This window comes from Sus scrofa, chromosome 8, assembly GCF_054392235.1.
Source record: "Sus scrofa isolate SSC_HxYL_T2T_F1_AM1 chromosome 8, Sscrofa_HxYL_maternal_Yorkshire_Landrace_v2.0, whole genome shotgun sequence".
Classification (NCBI taxonomy): Eukaryota; Metazoa; Chordata; class Mammalia; order Artiodactyla; family Suidae; genus Sus; species Sus scrofa.
Window position 1 is genome coordinate 78,008,471 of NC_139390.1, and position 24,015 is coordinate 78,032,485.

Genomic DNA, 24,015 nt, shown 5'->3' on the forward strand with positions numbered 1-24,015 from the left:
CTCAAAAAGCGCTAACATCCTTCATGGTGACAACCCCTCCTTGTGACCAGCAGTAACCTTCATGACACCAGCAGTGACCTTCTGAAAAAACCTGTGCTTGATGACAGGGACCTCCTTCACCCAAATCACATGGACACTGACCTTCCCCACCTCTTCGGAGCAGCTCCTCGGAGCGATAGCTCCGTCCTGGGCTATCGCCTCCTTTTGCCCCAAACACAACTTACAGCTACTGCAACCTGCATTTTTGTTGTTCAGTCAACACAGCTAGGACCTGAAGCGAGGGCCCCAGTGTCCCGGTCTCTGCGGGCAGGCAAGGCTAGCTGACCTCATGTGGACCACTCCTCCTTTCTACTGTTTCTAATTGTCACCTCTCTGACTCCACGGTGCTCCCTTCACCCCCACCCCATCCCTTCATCCTCTCTCTCTCTCTTTTTTTTTTTTTTTTTTTTTTTTTTTTTTTTTTTTTTTTGCCTTTTTGCCTTTTCGAGGGCCGCTCCAGCAGCATATGGAGGTTCCCAGGCTAGGGATCTAATCAGAGCTGTAGTTACTGGTCTACATCATAGCCACAGCAATGTGGGATCTGAGCCACATCTGCAACCTACACCACAGCTCACAGCAATGCCAGATCCTTAACCCACTGGGCAAGGCCAGGGATTGAACCTGGAACCTCATGGTTCCTAGTCGGATTTGTTAACCACTGAGCCACAATGGGAACTCCCCCCCTATTCTCCTTTAAAACACCCAGTCACCTCTGGACAAATCAAAGTTGAGTCCCATTCACGCTGGAAATTTTCCCCTATTGCGAGATTATACTACTGATAAAAAATCTGTCCTTACAACTTTAACTAGTGTTCCGCTTTATCTGTGACATTCAGGTGGGATGGGCCCGACAGTAAACATACTCACGGTGCGGATAAGCCAGCTGATTGGTGAGTGTCTCTGAAAAAGGGCAGCAATGACGTTCTCCCACCACCAGCCTTTATCTGCCGAGTTGAGGATGGAACAGTGAGTATCGGCCCGAAATGCTGCCCCAGAACCGCACCCACCGCATAAGGAAGTTCCCAGGCTAGGGGTCGAATCAGAGCTTTATCTGCCGGCCTATACCACAGCCACAGCAACACCAGATCCAAGCCACATCTGCGACCTATACCACAGCTCACAGCAGCGCTGCATCCTTAACCCACTGAGCGAGGCCAGAGATCGATCCCGAAACCTCATGGATACTAGTCGGGTTCGTTACCACTGAGCCACAACAGGAACTTCAAGGACACTACTTAAAATTCTTTAAATCGTCTTTCTTCCCCATAGTACAAGGTGATGGAGGAGAAAGGGTGATGGATGAAGAGTGATTTTAGTAGCATCCAGTTTTTAAGGCTGAAGCCCAAATTTCATGACAACACATAAACATGTGTCTGCATATGTGTGAGTGTACATATATGTATATATACTTCATTTGTGTGTGTATACATATTCTATATAGATAAATACAATCTTTTACCTGGAAAAGCAATTATGTTGAAGGCAATCATTCTACTTATTGCTTCAGGCAAGATAAAATTATGGAGCTATCAAAAGAAGTGATACTTCTCAGTAATAGTAAGTATTAGGAAGACTCTGGAACACGTGTATCTCTCAGAACTTTAAGTATGATTTGGACTCTTTTTTTTTTTTTTTTTTAGGGCTATGCCCAAAGCATGTGGACGTTCCCAGGCTAGGGATCGAATCAGAGCTGCAGCTGCCGGCCTATGCCACATGCTCAACCCACTGAGTGAGGCCAGGGATTGAACCCATATCCTCACAGACGCTATGTGGGGTTCTGAACCCACTGAGCCACAACAGGAATGCCTCATGGTTTGGTTTTTTGGTTTTTAAATGCTTTTTGACATCTTTAAAATTATATATTGGGGATATTTTATTTCCTAAGAAAACATGTCATTCAAGAAACACGCAGTGAACATCTATGATAGTATCCAGATGGGGTCCAGACCCTTGGAATTTAACCATCCACAGAAGAAATTACTGCACCATTAAATAAACAAGGTTTCGATAACTGTAATAAAGATCGTAAAGCAATAACATAATCATGAGTGGGGAGAGAGGACACCGTTCCAGGGGCGTGTAAGGACAGCCTGAGCTGTGGACACCTAGCTAAGGTGCACAGAGCACTGCAGATAGATGGTGTGAGTAGCAGGGCCCTAAGCCTCAGCAGATGTCCAGGAAAAATGCTAGTGAGGGGCAGGCAGAGAGAGGGAGGAGGAGAGGCAGGAAAGGAGGTGCAGGAGTTGAGGGCGTGTAGAGTTTGGAGGTCGGAGTCAGGACTCTGGATTTGCTGTGTCAAATGGACAGTCCCAGGAGGTTTTCAGCAGGGGACCGACGGGCTCGGGCAGCTGGGGGGTGAAGGAGGTGTCCAGAAAGGTGAGAACAGGGGCAGGGAGACCAGATGAAGAGCTTTGCGGCAACTCAGGTGTGATGGCAGCCAGCCTGGCGGTGGAGGTAGAGAAGGACCGGGAGAGCCTTGTCTTGGCGGCAGAGCTGATGAAACTAAGGGACTGCGGGTGGCCAAAGAGGTCTGGTAACAACTGGTTGAGGAGAAGCACCACTTCCTGAGACATGGAAAATCAGGAGAAGAGCAAATATGGGTAGAGGAGGCATAAGGACAAGAAAAGGGGAAAAGAACACAGCAAGAGATTTGCATAAACCTGTTAAGTTTGAGATGCGTGGGAGACATCCGAGCGGTGAGGCTGAGGAGGCGGCTGGATACTTCATCCTGGGGTTCAGAAAAGGTCCAGCCGCAGGATGTGACAAGAACAACAAAGGCTTCTATGGGCCTCACTCTGTGCCAGGTGTTGCCCTGAGGACCTTATGTACATGCACTCATTTCATCCTGGTGGCAGCTATTATCCTGTTTTCCAGATGAGGAAACTGAAGCACAGGGAGGTTAAGCACTTTGGTCGTGATCACCGGCTAGCAAGTGACAGCACCAACGTGTGACCCTAGGCAGGCTGGCTCTGGAGTCTGTGACCTTGCCCACAGGTGGTTAAGCCTCCTACACCCACAATATCTGTTAGTTTTCCTCACTCCCTGATTCTTATTCCTGTCCTAGAGGCACTGCTGGCCTTCTTCCTAAGATCCAGAAACTTAACTGAAGATCTTATCTATGAACCAAGAGATGTTATCTAATCGTTCAGGCATTTTGACTCAGTCTTGGCTGACTGAAGGCTAAACTGGTTTTCATTAGAATAAGGTTTAAAAAAGTTCTTTTGAAAGCAATCTGTCAGTGTTTGATTAAACACGTATGTTATAAAATTAACTCATTTCTAAACTGCTGGTATCTGAGTTCTAATTGGTTAAATAATTTGAGTCACAAAATGATGGAAATAATTTTTAATAAATATATACAATAATATATTATAAATATATATTATATAGAATATATAAATATCTATAATATATATATTAATAAATACATGCATGTTTAGTCATTCTGTGCAAAACCTCAGTAGCTGTCATGCTGTGGCCTGGGTACCACTGGTGGAGAACCAGTCTCATTCATAGCTGATATTTGAGAAAATGTGGAAGAAACACATGAGGAGTTCCCGTTGTGGCTCAGTGGTTAACGAATCCGACTAGGAACCATGAGGTTGCGGGTTTGATTCCTGGGTTCAGTGGGTTAAGGATCCGGCGTTGCCGTGAGCTGTGGTGTAAGTCATAGACTTGGCTTAGATCCTGTGTTGCTGTGGCTGTGCCGTAGGCTGGCAGCTACAGCTCCGATTAGACCCCTAGCCTGGGAACTTCCACATGCCACAGGTGAGGCCCTAGAAAATATATATTTTTAAAAAAATGCATGAGAATAAAGAAGTGACCACTGTGACATGGATACCTGCTCAACCAGTGTCTTCCTGGTCAAGGCTATGTGCAGAGATAAGCGTAAGAAAAGGAAACAAGTTGACCAGGGGATCATCAGATGACCAACACTACACTATAAAGAGACTCCTTATACATATCTTTCTCCTTCATTCAGCTGCAAATTTCTGAGGCCAGAACTGGTTTATCTCTGGGTTCCCCACACACTGGAGAACTGAGCAGTGCCTTTTTTTTGGGGGGGGAGGGGTATTGTACAAGACAGCCCCTGGGCAGAGACCCAGGAGATCCCATTGAAACCCACCTCCCCCATCTACTTGCTGCTTCTGCATCTCCCAGCCTCCATCTCCTCTTTTCATAATCAGTGTGGTTAATAACATCAGCCCAGACAACCCGGTAGGACTAGGACTGTTGTGTTGTGAGGGTCTAATGAGAAAACTTACGAGTAAGTGTGCAGAAAACTCAAGGGCTTTACAGCTCTTGCTTGTATAAGACCATCCTCTGATTTCTGCAAGAGCTTCCAGACGGTCTTCTGCTTCCATCTCATCCCAATACCATCTAGTATCTACAGAGCAGCCATAATGCTAGTTAAGAATATACCGGTGAATCCCTTCTGCCCGCTGCCTGGCCTATAACCTTCCCGTAGTCTCAGTTTGGCTTAAAACCCCAGCTGCTCCTCATGACTCTGCAGCATGGCCTCGGCCCCCCGCTTCATCTCTAAGGTCACCCCCCACCCCCTACTCTATGCTGTGAGCACACCATGGGCTTTTGTTTCTGGCCACCTCCAGGAATTGTCTTGCCCCAGCTTCTGCAGACCTGGATCGCGGGAGCCGGGCCTTCCCAGAACCTGTGCCTTTGGCAACCGCTCCAATCCCTCCTTCGTTCTCTAGCACATCTGTCTGTTTGACTTGCCTGGCAGCCCTTGTCACTGCCTGGAACCATCTTCACCGCTACCATGCACACTGTCCCCCCCCAACCCCCACACAGAAGCACGCAGGGATAAGTGTGGCGCTGAATGTTCTAGCAGGTGAGTGAAGAAGTATTTGGATGAAACCCAGCAGGGACATGGCTGAAAATGCTTGGGAGTGTATCTGGATTACCTCGTTCGTCGCCAGAAACCGTGAACTTGTGTGGACTCTGACCAGTCCATAAGCCTACATAGCCAACGAAAGTGGTTCCTGTGTACGCAATCTGAAATCAAGAGGGAAAAAAACATGTCATCATTCCAACTGAATGTACAGTGAATCAGCTGTTTTGTCCCACAGCTTCACTGATATTTTTTTTTCCTCTAAGTTCCAACATAAAAGAATAAAAACTCTGAAATAGCCTTCTGAAAGTTTAACCTGGGGGCGTCTGTGGATAGTCATCAGTGGATCTAGGACCCTGGATGGGTGAAAAATGGGGCATCTTTATTTTCACTAACCTCTAACTGAAATGTCACTCCCTCCGTGATGAATGCATGCCAGGACTCATGTGTCACGGCAGTGCCTGGGATTCTGTCACCAGGAGAAAGCATGGATGTTTTTACATTCATGATGGCATCCTACCTGTCTTAATAGGATGTACATACACAGCCGGAAACAGCATTCATACCTATCGCTACGCTGAGTTTATGGTAGTGATTAGACCTGTTGCTAAATTTTACCAGTTAGTGTGTTAAGAAAAAGTATATTGAGGAGTTCCCAACATGGCTCAGCACTAATGAACCCGACTAGTATCCATGAAGATGCAAGTGTGATCCCTGGCCGGATGAGTGGGTCAAGGGTCCGGTGTTGCCACAGGCAGTGGTGTAGATCACAGACGTGGCTCAGATCCGGCATGGCTGTGGTGTAGGCCAGCAGCTACAGCTCCAATGTGACCCCTGGCCTGGGAACCGCCATATGTTGTGGGTACTGCCCTAAAAAGACAAAATAAAAAATAAAATAAAAAAGAAAAATGTATGTTTAACAAAGGGGACAGGTAGTGGGGGAGGGATGGACTGGGGAGTCTGGGATTGGCCTATGCACACTGAGGCATATGGAATGATTGGCCAAAGGGGACCTGCTGTATAGCACACAGAACTTTACCCAATATTTTGTGGGAAAAGAATCTGAAAGAGATTGAATATATGTACATGTAAAACTGAATCGCTTTGTTGTACAACAGAAATTATCACAATCTGTAAATCAACTATATTTAATAAAGCTTTAAAAAATGAAAAAACTTCCACTGTCTTGGTTATAAGGGATAAATATCATGTATCTTACAAGCTGAAGGGGGTTCCAGTAAGACTGGTTACAGTACGAATCAAACTTAAATTTTAAATATAAATTCTTTTACACACATCTTTCGTTTAATTCTCGTGATTATTCCATGACTTATAGAGGTCACTTCCACTTTAAATTAAGGAAATGAGCTCCAATGACTGCAAGATCCCACTCTATCCTTGGTGAGAAAAATCTATCAATTACTTCAGACACCACATTTCATTTTTCAAAGAGGCACTTAGGAGTGTCCAGCTCATGTGGTTCAATCAAGATAAACTAAAATTTTTATATTTTGAGAAATGAATGGGCATAAGGTTATTTTTTCCTAGAAAACTGAATTTCAAGTTAGAAGTAAGTGAGAAGTTACTATCTTGGTAGTGAAATAACTTTACAGTCCAAGGGGAAAATGCAGGGGCCTTAATTTTATGAATGACCTCTTCCCTGAGACTCACTAAGAGCCTTTCATGAATTCTCTCCATTTCCATTCACAGCAGGAAAATAGGGCTAAGTCTACCTCATACTAAAGCCCTTACAAAATGTAACAATGGGGGGCGGGGAGTAATCATGTGGTCACTCCATCCACGTGATACGCTGATCCTGGCACAGGTGTCACCTTTGACGAGCTCAGCAAATTAAAGTTATGAAAATCAAAGTCACTTGTCGGTTCCAAGACATCTTGTAATATGGAATAATCAGATATAATTTCTAAGACATTGTACCTTGTAGCTCTGAAAAAAATTATATTTCTAAATGTCTATGCTTTCCAATTGCATGTGCCAGGTCATTTAACATAAACATTAACTGTACGCCTTAACTGTAGCAAGAGACTCTAATTTATAGTCTGAGTTTGGGGGAAAAAGCATCTCAGAGCCTCAAGGCCTGGGTTTGGTCTCACTTCTGCCTCATCGCCCCATGTGATGTGGAGCAAGTAAGTCTCTGTAAGGCCGGCCCTTTCATTTGGAAAAGAAGGATGAAAATGTTGACTTCAGCCTGCCTCACACGGCTGCCGGCCCTGAAGATCAAAACAGATCCTAGATCTGAAAATATATATATATATATATTTGTTTGTTTGTTTTTTTGTTTATTTTTTTTGCAGCAGCACCTGCAGCATATGGACGTTCCCAGGCTAGGGGTCTAATTGGAGCTACAGCTGCTGGCCTACACCACAGCCACAGTAACTCAGGATGTGAGCCACATCTGTGACCTACACCACAGCTCATGGCCAACGCCAGATCCTTAACCCATTGGGCAAGGAAGGGATTGAATCTGAGTCCTCATGGTTCCTAGTCAGGTTTGTTACCCCTGAGCCACAATGGGAACCCCCTGAAAACACAAAATTATGAACACTAGACAAGAATAAGAGTTAAAGTATTGGTTGGATAATCTGTTCTTAATTAAAGCAAAACAATTTATTGGCCATGGGCCCACAGCAGAAATACAGTGCCTAAATGCAAACCGTTAAAATTTGTAATAATAGCCTGAGCCCAGAGAAAAGCTACACGGCATAGACCATTTCCCGTGCGGGCTCCAGGATAAACAGAAACAAATGAAGCAAACACTGCTAGTTAGGGAGAGTCTAGAGGGAACAGGCGAAGTACTTTTTAAATTGCATTTAATCCTTTGTCATTTTAAAAATAACTTCTGCTCACTATAGAATAATGGAGAAGAGCATAAAGTAGTAAACGAAGGAGTTCCCACCATGGAGCACTGGTTAACGAATCTGACTAGGAACCATGAGGTTGTGGGTTTGATCCCTGGCCTTGCTCAGTGGGTTAAGGATCCGGTGTTGCTGTGACCTGTGGTGTAGGTTGCAGACGTGGCTAGGATCCTGCATTGCTATGGCTGTGGTGTAGGCTGGTGGCTACAGCTCCAATTAGACCCCTAGCCTGGGAATCTCCAAATGCTGGGAGTGAGGCCCTAGAAAAGGCAAAAAGACAAAAAAAAAAAAAAAAAAAAAAAGAAAGTAGTAAATGAAAATAATTATTGTCCTCTCATTCAGTAATGATTACTAACACTTTAGCAGATATCCTGTCAAAATCTATTTTCATGTATATTCTATCATTGCCACCACTTAAAACCATTTTGAAGTACACCTTCAGCTAGAATCAAATTGGTAATGGTGGTGAAGTAAAGGAATAAAACTGGGGAGTTCCCATCGTGGCGCAGTGGCAACAAATCCGACTAGGAACCATGAGGTTGTGGGTTGGGTCCCTGGCCTCCCTCAGTGGGTTAAGGATCCGGGGCTGCCGGGAGCTGTGGTGTAGGTCGCAGACATGGCTTGGATCCTGAGTTGCTGTGGCTGTGCCTTAGGCCATCAGCTACAGCTCCAATTAGACCCCTAGCCTGGGAACCTCCATATGCTGAGGGGTGTAGCCCTAAAAAGGCAAAAAAATAAATAAAAAATAAAAAAATTAAAAAGGAATAAAACTGGGAAAGAAGAAACATTCACCTTAAATATTTCTGTACTGTGTGAATGTTCTGTGAGAAAGTTTTTGTTTGTAAAAGCAGATGATCAAATGAGTATTAGGTATGTGAGATTCTAGTATTTGAGACACAACCCTTAAATGCAAAGAACAAATGAAATAAAGTCCTTTCAAAGTGTCCCCCAAATCCAAGATCAGACTTTATTTTGTATTTTTTTTATTAGAGTATAGTTGATTTATAACATTGCGCCAATCCAAGATCAGACTTTTGCATGCTGGTTCATGGCAGTGACATGCTTTGTGTCAACATTGTTTAATGCTGTCTCTCTAGATATTTACACAGAAATGTGACAATAGTATGTATTTGTATTAAAGGAACTATAATGAGAATAAAAGGATCCAAGTATAATTTCTTAAAGATCATACAAAAAAGAGTGGTGTGGGTTCATCATTCTTGAGTGAAGGACCATTTATTATTTGGCCACTATTTATCAAGTATCTACCACATGCTTTGCGGAGATTACTTCATTTAATCTTTATAGCTCCATAAAGTATTAACCCGAGTTTTCATCTGCAAAACTGGTTTAAACGATTTCCCAAGTTCACAAAGGAAGTGACACAAGATTCAAATCCAGATCCCCCAGTTAGGTGTTCCCAGACATGACAGCACTCAGCTCCTCCCTATTCGAGAAGCAGCCTGAATGCGGGCAGGCAGAGGAAAAGAGCTGACTTGGCATAAGCGAGCAATTGATCAGACCCTCCCCAGAGATTTCCATAGGGAAAGCTGACTGGCCTCTGTTAAGTAGATGCTCAATAATAATAAATAACCCTTCTTTCTATAAGCATACATGATGTGGTTTTTGTTTTTCTATGTAAACCCTTCTTGTGGTTGATGTTATCTTAAATTGATAACATGTTTAAACTGCAGACCACCCAAATGATGGCTGGTTTGGGTCAGCAAGTCTCCCTGATTTTTGAATCTTACACTGTAAGGACCATACCTTCCCGTTCTTTAAGAACTGCACATCCACAGTCAAATTGCGTAAGATTCTTCCAAAAGCATAATCCAGATTCCGGCCGTGGTAAATGTGGCCTCTGGAGTCCTGAGCCACAATACTCGTGCAGAATCTGGGAAAAGGGAAAAATCCAACATGAATGAATATGAAAAGCAAGAAAAAGGAAATGAGGTGGTTTTTTTTTTGGGGGGGGTGGCTTTTTAGGGCCACATCCAAAGCATATGAAGGTTCCCAGGTTAGGGGTCGAACCAGAGCTGTAGCTCCCAGCCCTATGCCATAGCCATAGCAACGCAGGATCCTAACCCACTGAGCACAGGCCAGGGATCAAACCCATGTCCTCATGGATACTAACCGCTGAGCCATGACAGGAACTCCAGAGTTTTTCATTTTTAAAATAAGTCCTCAGAGTTCCCTTTGAGGCTCAGCAGTTAACAAACCCGACTAGGATCCATGAGGATGTGAGTTTAATCCCTGGCCTTAACATTCAGTGGGTTAAGGATCTGGTGTTGCCGTGAGCTGAGGTGTAGGTTGCAGATGAGGCTCGGATCCTGCCTTTCTGTTGCTGTGGTGTAGGCAGGCAGCTACAGCTCCCATTCGACCTCTAGCCTGGGAAGCTCCATACACCATGAGTGTGGCCCTAAAAAGCAAAAATAAAATAAGTCCTCAAAACAGTTTTTTCTTCCCCACTTAGCAAATATGCTACATAATTCTTGTCCAAGAAAACGGATCTGTAATTCAAGATGAAAAAGACCACTGGAACACAACAGTGTTGGTTCAGTGTGACTAGAACCTTGCCCACAGCACACAAGACATTGAAAACATACTAAATGAGAATTTCATCCTAAATCTCAATCTGAAAGAGACCCATTCTGGGCTCATCTCTAGACCACAGAGCCTTGCTTGGTCCTCTGCTTGGCAATACACAGTGTATTTAACATACCACTCAAAGCTGGTCCAAACTCAACTCTCTCTCCTCTGAATTTCTCAGAACAAGTACAATGGCACCAAACGATTCTGTTCTACAAATTGTTTCATTTTGCCTCCTTGGCAAAAGGGTGCACTATCTAGGGGCTTGGCACTTTTTCTGTCTCCTGAGAGCTCCCTGCACAATGCTAATAAAAGAAAAGGATCTTTTAAGAAGTTCCAGGGAGGAGTTCCCTGAGGGCCTAGCAGTTAAGGGATTTGGCAATGTCACTGCTGTGGCTCAGGTCTGAGCCCTGACCCGGGAACTTCCACATGACACAGGCAAGGAGGAAAAAAAAAAAAAAAAAAAAAAAAAAAAGGAATTCGCAGCCAGAGAGATGTATTTTGAGGAAAAGAGGAAGACATTAAGATGTATAAATGTCCATATTCTCTGAGAATATGCAATGTTACATGAAAAAATACTTAAAAACATCATGTCTAACTCTAGGGCAGGAGAAAGAAGAAATGTATGTATGTACACACACACAGACACTGACAGGAAATATCCTGAAGGATGGATGGTCATTTCTGAGTAACAAGATTGCAGTTAAACTTCTTTAAAACTTCTTTATAATTTCCTGCATTTACTAATTTTCTATGATTTCACAGTACTTTTTATAATTAAGAGAAGACAAAAGGTACTTACTTTTTGTTTATAAAGGAAGCTTGATCAGGTTTGGGGGTTCCAGCTTTGGCTCAGTGGTAACAAACCCGAGTAGTATCCATGAGCATACTACTATCCATAAGTAGTATCCATGGATTTGATCCCTGGTCTTGCTCAGTGGGTTAAGGATCCTGTGTTGCTGTGAGCTGTGGTGTAGGTCGAAGACAGGGCTTGGATCCTGCATTGCTGTGGCTGTAGTGCGGGCCAGCAACTGTAGCTCCAATTTGACCCCTAGTCTAGGAACCTCCATAGGCCATATGCCACTGGGGCCCTAAAAAAGAATTTTTTTTTATTTAAAAATTTTTTAAAAGTGAAAAGGAAGCTTGATCGGGTTTTAATTTTTTTCCAAGTTTTCTGGAAATGTCAAGAAATGCATTGATAAAACACTGAAAGTAGCTAAAGTTTGGAGACTCTCTCTCAAAGGGGATTTTTCAAAACTGGGGAAACAACATGTGGGCATGACATTTGGGCATGACACAAACACAGGGGATAAGTGGGGAGCTGGGCTCTACTTTGAGAGAGGCACAACGGGGCACTGGTGACAAGTTTTTATTTATTTATTTTTATCTTTTTAGGGCCGCACCCTCAGCATGTGGAGGTTCCCAGGCTGGGGGTCCAATGGGACATGCAGCTGCTAGCCTACACCACCGCCACAGCAACACAAGATCCAGGCCACATCAGTGACTTACACCACAGCTCATGGCAATGCTGGATCCTTAACCCATTGAGTGAGGCCAGGGATCGAACCTGTGTCAAATACTAGTCAGATTTGTTTCTGCTGAGCCATGACAGGAACTCCGGAGATAGGTGATTTTAGTAGCAGCTCTGACACTCATCATACACCTGACTTTCAGCAAACTGACCCCATTTGACACTTGGTTTCCACATCAAAAGAGGTAATACTGAAATCTCCAGTGTCTCATACCCAATAGGCTCAAGAAACTGTATCTAGTCTTCATCTGATTCAAAAAGACCGGATATCAGAAATAAAGTCAAAACATGTCCTTTGTTAATGCTAGTGAAGTCTGACAGTGTTTTTTCCATGTCAGGCAATTTAACATATACTTTATTTTATTTTTTATTTTTATTTATTTATTTTTTTTGTCTTTTTGCCATTTCTTGGGCTGCTTCCGTGGCATATGGAGGTTCCCAGGCTAAAGGTCCAATCGGAGCTGTAGCTGCTGGTCTATACCAGAGCCACACCAACGCAGGATCCGAGCCACGTCTGCAACCTATACCACAGCTCACGGCAATGCCGGATCCTTAACCCACTGAGCAAGGCCGGGGACCGAACCTGCAACCTCATGGTTCCTAGTCGGATTCGCTAACCACTGCGCCACAACGGGAACTCCTAATATATACTTTAATATCAAATCCAAAAGTTAGAATATTTTCACTCAAACTTTTGCTTTAGTCGGTTTGAACACAATGACTCCAAGCAAAGTAGGTGAAAAATGAAAAATAATTGATTTTTTTCATTGAGAAAGCCACATGACAGAATAGGAAAAAGATGGATAGGAGATGAAGCATGGCAAAACTAGGTTAATCGAAAAGCACTAGCATTTAACACGTGTGTCTTATCTGCGCCTTAAAAACAGTTCCTTGAAGAGGAAGGTGAGCAAGGCAAGTTATAGCAGTTTTTTTTAAAAGGCTGCACCTCAGCACATGGAGGTTCCCAGGCTAGGGGTCAAATCTGAGCTGTAGCCAACCGCTTACACCACAGCCACAGCAACTGGGGATCCAAGCCGCATTTGTGACCTACACCACAGCTCACCGCAGTCAGTGGTTTTTTTAACCTATTCTGCCAAGGTGTTCTGGGAAGATGTCATGATACAGGAAAAATATTTATTTTTTAACATCTTTGGGCAGCCAGAAGCTATAGGGAGTTACAAGATGTTACTAGATGAGGCTGGTCTGGTGGTAAAAACTGTTAAGTCCTGAAGACAGAAACCAAGTCCAATGTCTCTTAATTCCAGGACCCGTTACTGAACCACCGAGCTTGAGGCTCCCCCTGCACTTTGTGGGATCAACCCCACGCTTGGTATTGCTTTCACCTGTGCACTCCAGGGGTCATCACCCCACTCTGTCAACTGAACCCTGGCTGGTCCTATCTATCAGCCAGAACAGTGTAGCCTGGGACGCCAGCCTTGGAAGGAACAGGCTCAGGAAGAGCGGTTGGGATCGCTAGCCCTGATGAACATGGGCGGGACAAACACAGGGGGACAACTCCCTGCCTTATAAGGCTGGAGGGTCACTGGGTTAAATAGAAGGCCCAGCGGAGAGTGAGCTTAGTTCCAGAAACGTCCCGCAAAAGTATGTATGGAGCAGAGATTTGAAAGTGGGCTGCTACCCGGGTTGGTGCAAGGAGAAAGGGGGATTCAGGAAGAGGCACAGGTCAGGATGGAGGTCAGGGAAACTGCTTTCATTTTCTAAGCTCATAAGCTGCTCAGAGAAGCAAAGAGGAAGCACTAGAGCTTTCTGGGGAGCCCTGTCACCACCCGGATTTCCTCACACTGAACACCTATCTCCTCCCACTCAGGGGTGGCAGGAATCCCTGCCAAGTCTCAAGTTAATCCGCGCCAGCGCGGGGGCACTCACGCGGTGGATTCGTAGGCCAGGTTGAGGAGGATGCAGTCGCCCAGGCTGAAGTCCAGGGCGTCGCACATCCCGCGGATCTCGTCGATGAAGGGCTGGGGCAGGAAGAACTCCAGCTCCCAGACCGCCTTTCGGATCAGTGTGAGGACCCACTCGGGGACATTATCCCTAGAAGAACAACAACGAAGGTGTTTGATCTGCTTAGAGGAGAAGGGAAATGTGAGTGTTGGGGGGGGGGGAAGGGCGGTAAGGGGTTCCTAAAGCTCTCATCCTTAAGGATGAGTTCCAGGTGTCTCCCTTCCCCAGAGAGTAGACATTCCAAAACTCAGAGTCCAGAAGAGAAAAGAACACTCAGAGAGAGAAGTAGGGCGGCCGAGAGTGATCCCCAAAGGAGCGGGCTTAGGGGCTCAGGAGACCCGCTAGGAGTGGATGGTCTGCGCCCCCTACTCGGTAGCTGAGCAGCCCACAACACAGCTGGGGCGACTGAGCACCACTCTGATTCAGAATGGCTGGTGGACGGGTGTGCCACTGGTGACACTGAACTTGAAAGTCAAAGCAGCTGCACCGGATCATCCCCAACATCGACGCTGCCTAAAGCAGTAGCAAATGCCCGTTCTGATCCCCGCCACCCCTGCACACTCCAAACGCTGGGGATGAAGGGGATGGGGTGCAGGACAAGGCTGTCACAGAGGGAGGAAAGGAGGCAAGAGTCTCGGACTGAAGCACATTGGGCAGTAGGCGTCTGGGCTTTCCCTCACTCCACCTCCCGCAGCCGGTGTCCCCGCAAATCCCCGCCCCTTGGCCTCTCTCACCAGACAATCTGGGCCAGCGCGGCACGCAGCAAGTCCTTATCAAAGTGCCGCAGCACCGGGAGCCAGCGCAGCTCCGGGGCCGCGTCCAGACTCACGTTGAAGAGCGGCGGGGCGGTGGGCGAGTCGGCGGCCGATACCCTGGCCCCGGCCAACAGCAGCAGCAGTGCCAGCGCCGGGCGCGCACCAGGGGCCTCAGCCCTCATAGCTCGAGCAGCCACAACTGGACCCTTGTGGCCCCTGCCAGTGCCTGGAATAAGCGCTCGAGGAGGAGGCGGAGCCGAGGGTGGCGGTGCTGGAGGCGGAGTCCGCGAGCGGCTCGACGGGCTAAGTCTCCCCGGACCTGGAATCACGAGAGGAGCCGCCTCCCGCTCCAGGCATCCGCGCTTCCCGCCCCAGGGCCTTCATCCACCGCACCCCCACCACAGCCACGAGTCCTAACCCGCCTGGGATCCCGGGGCGCTGCGAACTAAGTACAGCCGCCTGCTTCCCCCCCACCCCCCCCGAGTCCCCGCCCCACCCCACCCACGTGGTCCGCGAGCTTGCAAACGGCGGCCTGGAGGGGGTTTAACAAATGATTTTCAGCTGCAAAGAGGGAACCAGGACGGACCTACTGTGGTAGAAAAGGACACTCCACCCGAAACTCATTTGCTCTTATTTTAAATTCTTCAGAGGTTTATCTGGATTTTAAAGGGGAAGGAGAGCTTTTTCAGCTCAACACTCGCACTTCTTTTCGGTCTCTTTTAAAAAGTCAAAAAGCCAATATTTACGTACCAAGTGTTTTCACCCACTTTCTCATTTAACCATCAAAACAAGCCAACAAATAGGTTCGGCTCACAAGTCCCCATTTTCCTGATGAGGAAGGAATGTTACATAATTTCTTAGGTCACAGCCGGTGAACTAGCCTCACAGTCAGGCTGTCAGAATCCAAACTGCACCTTCACAGCCTTTAACCTGAAACATCAGCTTTTTGCTTTTCTTATATGGCAGGCAAACGTGTTAAGTATTAGGAAAGTTACCAGACTTAGGCTGAGACCTTCTTTAATGGTTAGCATGGCTGAGTGTGTGTTAAAATATGTAGAGGAAACTTGGAAAGCTCTCTTTTCAGTTCCTCATCCCCACCCCCAACCACTAGAATACATTATCATTATCTCTGATTTTTTCCTATTTAAATACTTTTTTTTTTTTGTCTTTTCTAGGGACGCTCCTACAGTATATGAAGGGTCCCAGTCTAGGGGTCTAATCAGAGCTATAGCCTCTGGCCTACACCAGAGCCACAGCAACTCCAGATCCAAGCCACGTCTGTGACCTATACCACAGCTTACAGCAACACCAGATCTTTTTTTGTTTGTTTGTTTGTTTGTTTTTGTTGTTGTTGTTGTTGCTATTTCTTGGGCCACTCCCTCGGCATATGGAGGTTCCCAGGCTAGGGGTCGAATCGGAGCTGGAGCCACTGGCCTACGCCAGAGCCACAGCAATGCGGGATCCGAGCCGCATCTGCAACCTACACCACAGCTCACGGCAATGCCAGATCCTTAACCCACTGATCAAGGGCAGGGACCGAACCCGCAACCTCATGGTTCCTAGTCGGATTCGTTAACCACTACGCCACGACGGGAACTCCATCAATGCCAGATCTTTAACCCACTGAGCGAGACCAGGGATCGAACCCACAACCTCAGGGTTCCTAGTTGGATTAGTTAACCACTGAGCCATGACGGGAACTCCTAAAAACATTTTTAAGTATAGTTGATTTACAATGTTATAGCAGTTTCGGCTGTACAGCAAAGTGACCCAGTCATACATAGATACATTTTTTTTCTCATATTATCTTCCATCATAGTCTATCACATGATTTTCCTGTTATTTTAAATCGAAGTTTAGTTGATTTACAATGTCGTGTTAATTTCTACTGTACAGCAAAGTGATTCAGTTATACATATACACATTCTTTTAAAAAATATTCTTTTCCATTATGGTTTGTCACAGGATATTGAATATAGTTCCCTGTGCTATACAAGAGGACCTCGTTGTTTATCCACTCTAAATGTAATAGTTTGCATCTACTAACCCCAAACTCCCAGTCCATCGCACTCCCTTCCCCTTTGGCAACCACAAGTCTGTTCTGTATGTCTGTAAGTCTGTTCATTTTGTAGATAGGTTCGTTTGTGTCATATTTTATTTTGCTTTTTATTATTATTTTTGGCCACACTGGCAGACATGCAGAAGTTCACAGGCCAGGGATCGAACCTATGCCACAGCAGTGACAATGTCATGTCCTTAACTGCTAGGCCACCAGGGAACTCTGTCATGTGTGTGTGTATATATATATATATATATATATATATATATATATATATATATATTGTCTTTTTGCCTTTTCTAGGGCCGCTGCCACGGCATATGGAGGTTTCCCAGTCTAGGGGTTGAATCGGAGCTGTAACCTCCAGCCTACGCCAGAGCCACAGCAATGCAGGATCTGAGCCGTGTCTACAACCTACACTACAGCTCACGGCAACACCAGATCCTTAACCCACTGAGCAAGGCCATGGATTGAACCCGCAACCTCATGGTTCCTAGTCAGATTCATTAACCACTGAACCACAACAGGAACTCCAACTCTGTCATATTTTAGATTTCACTGATTTTTTCCTTTTTTGTGGCCTACATGTCACTGGGCTAAAGTGTCAAGCCTCTATCCCCATTTCTTTCTTTTTTTTGTCTTTTTGCCATTTCTCGGGCCGCTCCCACGGCATATGGAGGTTCCCAGGCTAGGGGTCTAATCGGAGCTGTAGCCGCTGGCCTATACCACAGCCACAGCAACGCCAGATCCAAGCCGCATCTGTGACTTACACCACAGCTCACGGCAACGCCAAATCCTTAACCCACTGAGCAAGGCCAGGGATGGAACATGCAACCTCATGGTTCCTAGTCGGATTCGTTAACCACTGAGCCACGACGGGAACTCCAATCCCCATTTCTTCTTGATCTTTCTATAAAATTTAACTTTAGACCCAGGTCTTAATTTGCTTATTTGTAAAGCCTGAATAACAGCAGATGTGTTCTTAAGCCATAGGTACATTGAGAGAATCAACAAAGAAGCAATTAGCTGTGTTCAAAGAGATGTGCATGCATTATTTCAAGAGTGTTATTAAAAAGATAAAAATGTAAAGCAAATATGGAATTTTTTAAAACAACCATAGTAAAAATGTATTGGGTTATTACCAAATCTAAGGTGTGGTAAAACAGGTGTTTTTTACAATTAAGCTTAACTAAAAATAATTTCATATAATCTATTCCTCTACTACTAAAACATTATACACACATTACGGGACACCTTAAAACAAAGATTAGGAGTTCCCATCGTGGCTCAGTGGTTAATAAATCCGACTGGGAACCATGAGGTTGTGGGTTCGATCCCTGCCCTTGCACAGTGGGTTAAGGATCCGGTGTTGCCGTGAGCTGTGGTGTAGGTTGCAGACACGGCTCAGATCCCGCGTTGCTGTGGCTCTGGCATGGGCTGGCCACTAAAGTTCTGATTAGACCCCTAGCCTGGGAACCTCCATATGCCTCGGATGCAGCCCTAGAAAGACAAAAATAAAAACATAAATACACCAAAGATTAAAAGGGAGTTCTGGAAATACGAAACCTTGAGCCCTGTCCTTTCTACTGCTTCTATAATGTGCAGATTTGAGAGCTGCTGTATGCTGATTTCATGGCTTATCTATAGAACAGATTGTATAGTTTGGAAAATACTAACATCAAGAATATAAGAAGGTAGAGGATTATATCAGAAATAGGGGAGATAGGATTTCCTGTTGTGGCTCAGCAGGTTAAGAAACCAATACAGTGTCTGTGAGGATGTGGGTTCGATCCCTGGCCTCACTCAGTGGGTTGAGGATCTGGCATTGCCACAAGCTGCAACATAGGTTACAGATGAGGCTTGGATCTGGCGTGGCTGTGGCGTAGACCAGCAACTGCATCTCTGATTTAATCCCTAGCCCGTAATTTATATATGCTGCAGGTGCGGCTATAAAAAAAATATATGTATGGTTGTGTGTGTATGCAGGTGTGTATTTTTATACATTTTTATACATTTATAATGTATTTTATGTTGTAAAATGTAACATAAAATGTTATGTTTTTATAGCTGGCATCTCATTTTGTTCAGTTTAAAAGCAGTGTGGTAATTTTAAAATAGATCCACATATTCTCTTTTTTTTTTTTTTTTTTTTTGGTCTTTTGTCTTTTGTCATTTGTTTTTTTAGGGCCACTCCCACAGCATATGGAGGTTCCCAGGCTAGGGGTCTAATCAGAGCTGTAACTGCCAGCCTTCACCAGAGCCACAGCAATGCTAGATCCAAGCCACATCTGTGACCTGCACCACAGCTCACAGCAACGCTGGATCCTTAACCCACTGAGCGAGGCCAGGGATCGAACCCGCAACCTCATGGTTCCTAGTCAGATTCCTTTCTGCTGCGCCACAATGGGAACTCCAAAGATCCACATATTCTTCAATACGTCCCCTTTCCAACGGTGGAGACTAATTCTCCTCCTCTTGACCATGGGTTATATTTAGTGACTTGCTTCTAACATATAGACTATAGTATCGAAGAAGTCATGGTGTCCGACTTCCAAGACTGGGTCACGAAAGACATTTTGGACTCCTTGCGTCCTCTCTCTCAGCTCACTAACTTTGAAGGGAGCCAGCTGTCATGTTCTGAAGACATAGAGAAGTCTTATGGGAGTTCCCTGACTTAGCAGGTTAAGAACCCAGTGTTGTCACTGTTGTGGTTACTGCTGTGGTGTGGATTCAGTCCCTGGCCTGAGAACTTCCAAATGCCGTGGGTGCAGCCAAGAGGGAAAAAAGTGTGTGTGGAGGGGAGAAGTCTTACGAAAAGGTCCCTAACTTGAGGAACTGAGACCTTCTACCAGGAGCCAGAAAGGAACCAAGGCACTTTCCTAATAGTCATATGAGTAAGCCATTTGGGAAGTGGACTGTCTAGCCTCAGCTAAGCCACTCCTGACCCACAGAAACTGTGAACTAATGTTCACTGCTTTAAGCCACTAAATTTTTTGGTATTTTGTTATGCAGCAATGGATAACTAGTACAGATGTGGGTCACGATGAGTGGAGTGGTATCAAATACCTAAAATGTGGATACGGCTTTGAAAGGTAGAAGGAAGATAGTTTGGTGGTTTCTTACAACACTAAAGATACTCTCACCATCCAATCCAACAATCACTCTCCTTGGTATTTGCCCAAATGAGATGCAAACTCAGATCCAGCAGCTTTAATCATAATTGCCAGAACTTGGGAACAACCAGGTGAATGGATACATGGTGGTATATCCAAACACAGGAATATTACTTGCCACTAAAAAGAAACTATCAAAGCAGGAAAAGATATGGAGGAAACCCAAAGGCATGTTACCAAGTGAAAGAAGCCAATCTGAAAAAGGTACATACTATTATGATTCCAATTCTATGATATTTTAGAAAAGGCAAAACTCTAGTGAAAAGATCAGTGGTTGTCAAGAGTTGGGGAGGAGGTTTCCCATTGTGGTGCAGCAGGAACAAATACAACTAGGATCTATGAAGATACAGGTTCGAGCCCTGACCTCAGTGTGTCAGGGATCCGACATTGCCATGAGCTGTGGTGTAGGTTGCAGATGCGGTTCGGATTCCATGTTGCTGTGGCTGGCTCTGGCCAGGAGCTGTAGCTCTGATTTGACCCCTAGCCTGGGAACTTCCATATGCTGCACCTGCGCCCCCCCCCCCAAAAAAAAAAGCATTAAGGGGAAGAGAGGGACGAATTGTTAGAAATGATTTTTAGGGCATTTGAAACTACCCTGTATGATACTATAATGGTGGATACATGTCCTTATACATTCATCCAAACCCATGGAGCGACCAAGAGTGAACCCTTATGTACACTAGGGATTTGGGATAATGTGTCAGTGCTGGTTTATCACTTATAACACATGTACCATTCTAGTGGAGGACACTGATGATGGAGGAAGCTCTGCAAGGTGGGAGGAGCAGAAGTATACAGGAACTCTGCATTCTGCTCAGTTTTGCTGTAAACCTAAAACTGTTCTAAAAAATATTCTATTAAAAAAAAAGAATCCAGGCTGCTTTAAAAATTCCCAGATCCAAAGTATATATGGGAACATAGTTTATCACACAGATGGTATTGCTCATCTGTGGAGATGCTTGCAACATAAGTAATTGACAAAGACCAAAAACTGGTATCCAGAATATACAGAGACCTCCTACAAGTCAATTTTTAAAAAAAGACTATAGAAAGAGGAAAACCAAAAGGCAAAAATCCATGTGAAGCAATCTCAGTAGTAATCACTGAAATGCAGATGCAAACAATGATACCATTTCATTAACAACAGATTACAGATTACAACAGATGAAAGTTTTATTAGAGTTTAATAACACCAAGTGTTGACATGGATGTGCTAAAATAGGAACTCATATGAGTTGGTAGGAATGTGCAACTCAGCATTTCCTGGCAAAGTGGAAGACACATGGACTCTATAACCCAGGAGGAATTCCATTTCTAGGCTTCTGTGTAAACTTTGGATAAAGAAAAAACTGTAAGACATATGCCAAGGAGACATGTACAAAAATGTCAATCGGGGCAAGACTTTTTTTTTGTCTTTTTAGGGCCACACCCACGGCATATGGAAGTTCCCAGGCTAGGGGTCGAATAGAAGTTGCAGCTGCAGGTCTACACCACAGCCACAGCAATGCCAGATCTGAGCCATGTCTGCAACCTACACCTCAGCTCACAGCAACGCCAGATCCTTAACCCACTAAGTGAGGCCAGGGATCGAACCCACATCCTCATGGATGCTAGTCAAGTTCTTAACCCATGGAGCCACAAGAGGAACTCCAAGAGTTTTATTTTGATTGCAAAGATCTTGTAATACATTCACCAAATTTTCACCTTTTTAAACAAGTGTAGGTATTTGATTTTTAAATATCTGTGACAAAAAATTTACAACTCTTTAAATACCTATACATTTTAAAATTCTAATAAGAGAGTTCCCATTGTGGCGCAGTGGAAACAAATCTGACTAGGAACCATGAGGTTGTGGGTTCAATCCTGGCCTCGCTCAGTGGGTTAAGGATCCAGCGTTGCCATGAGCTGTGGTGTAGTTCGAAGATATGGCTCGGATCCAGTGTTGCTGTGGCTGTGGCAAAGGACAGCAGCTACAGCCCGGATTAGACCCCTAGCCCAGGAACCTCCATGTGCCGTGGGTGCGGCCCTAAAAAGACAAAAAAAAGAAAAGAAAAAAATTTCTAATAAGAAAAGCATTGTGTTGTAGCTCAAATGTCAGCAAATTTCTCTTTAAGATACATAAAATAATAGAACTTCTTACAACTTAAAATTTTTAAAGTATATGCATATGAAAATAGTGTGACAGGAATATCACTGAGTTTTCTTTTTCTCTACATATTAAGCATGTATTAGGGTTCGCCAAAGAAACACAACCAATAGGATATGTGTGTGTGTGCATATATATATATATATATATATATATATAAAATATATCCCATGTATATGATTGTATTTAATAGGAATTGTCTCAGGAGGTTATGGAGGCCGAAAAACCCTCTGATCTGCTGTCTGCAATCTGGAGAACTGGGAAAGCCAGTGGTGTAATTCAGTGCAGGTCTGAAGACCTGAGAATCAGGAGTGCCAATGGCCCATTTTTAAAAAAAATATAAAACACCTCTAATTTTGTTCTTCTTCTTTTCCTCTTATTGGCCACTTGCATGGCACATGTAAGTTCCTGGGCCAGCGATCAAACCCGCACTCCCACAGTGACCTGAACCTCCACAGTCAGGTTCTTAACCCCCTGCACCACAGTGAGAACTCCACGGGTGCAGCCCTAAAAAAGCAAAATAAATAAATAAATAAATAAAAATAAGAAAAAATAAATGTGAAAAATGTTTGTTTTAAAACCATATTATACTTTGCTTTTGAAAATAATGGCACAATATTTCTCACATTGCTATAGTGTTTATATCTTGTTTAAAATAATTTTTGATCAGTGATTAATAGTTGAATATTCCATCCCAGACTGCCTAACCCATTTTGAGATATTCTCTTGTACCCATTTTTGCCACTAAAAATGAGTATTTTATTTTTTGCTATTTTTTTAAGGCCATACTTGTGACATATGGAGGTTCCCAGGCTAGGGGTCGAATCAGAACTACAGCTGCTGGCCTACACCACAGCAACAGCAATGTGGGATCCAAGCCGCGTCTGTGACACGACAGTTCATGGCAACACCATATCCTTAATCCACTAGGCAAGGATAGGGATTAAACCCACAACCTCATGGTTATTAGCCAGATTCGTTTCCACTGCGCCACAACGGGAACTCCGAGTATTTTATTTTTGCAATGAATATTTCCCTGCAGTTAGCCTGTGGTAGACATTGCTAGTGGCCAATCCAAACCTATTTCCCTCTCTGCATTGTCAACAGAAGCCCAGTTCCTGGAAACAATCCTGTTTCCTGGTTTCTTGGCTTCCATTGTTGGTAGCTTGGCCATATAACCCAGTCCTGGCTGATGAGACATAAGGGAAGGCTGTTGAAGGGATCCTGCCAAAATTTTTGCTTTCCTAAAAAAAGGAATAGACGTGGCAATGCCCATTTTTGTTCCCTTAAACTTGGAAGAGATGTCTATGAAAGTAAGCCATTATCATCTCTTTTACAGACAAGGAGACCTCAGCATGGAAATGTTGAGTAACTTGCCTGTGGTCGTTTAACTGTCAGCCTTCAAATCCAGAGTCTGGGTTCAACACACTAGAATGACAGAGCAGAAAAGGAGCTCAGGCCAGCAACTGTCTACCTGTAGACTTTTTATGTGAGATTCCAATTAGACTATTTTTAGATGCATAACTTGCAGCAGAAACAGTCCCAAACATATCTTTTACCATATTTTGTACCATTTTCTTTGACTAGACTCTAAGAAAGAAATTAATTTTTGCTTTTTAGGGCCACACTTGCTAGAGAGAGTAATTAGAAAGTAGGATTACAACTCCTCCAGAATATCTTCAAACCAACCCTTGCCTTGGTTTAGGTGCATTCCTCTTGTGGTTTAAAACTTTTTTTTTTTTTCATGAGTCTTAAGGTACTTTATTCCGCAGCCTCAAATAAGTTAGTGTTTCTTATGTAATTACACAGATAAAAACATATACACTGTAAAAGATGGAGAAAGCAAAGTAGATAGAAAAAAGCCTCAAACATGATCCCAACGCTAAAGCAAACCCCTTTAATATTTGGTAGCTTTCCTCTTGGGCTTTTATTATTTCTGATTTTCTCACATGGGTAACTGGATTATACTATAAATATTTTTGTATTTCGTTCTTCTCATTTATAATAAACATTTCCTATTGTGAACATTTTAGTGA

The 24,015-nt window shown here is 44.2% G+C and overlaps 1 protein-coding gene across 4 annotated transcripts in view; it reads right to left on the bottom strand.

Annotated features, from left to right (window-relative positions):
* NAAA (N-acylethanolamine acid amidase) overlaps nucleotides 1-15,048 on the bottom strand; it is a 29,416-nt gene extending 14,368 nt beyond the window's left edge. For 3 of the 4 annotated variants that reach the window (XR_014812735.1, XR_014812736.1, XM_003129087.5), the window contains exons 1-5: nucleotides 14,581-15,048; nucleotides 13,772-13,936; nucleotides 9,532-9,658; nucleotides 4,962-5,052; nucleotides 907-983 (exon numbers count right to left, since the gene is read on the bottom strand). Coding sequence is in view for 2 of the 4 variants with exons in the window: in XM_003129087.5 (XP_003129135.2) it covers nucleotides 907-983; nucleotides 4,962-5,052; nucleotides 9,532-9,658; nucleotides 13,772-13,936; nucleotides 14,581-14,783 (663 nt within the window). In the remaining 2 variants the exon portion in view is untranslated. Of the gene's footprint in view, nucleotides 1-906; nucleotides 984-3,829; nucleotides 4,427-4,961; nucleotides 5,053-9,531; nucleotides 9,659-13,771; nucleotides 13,937-14,580 lie in introns of those variants that run through there. The other variant, XM_084972526.1, reaches the window with a different exon arrangement.
* Between the last annotated feature and the right edge of the window lie 8,967 nt (nucleotides 15,049-24,015).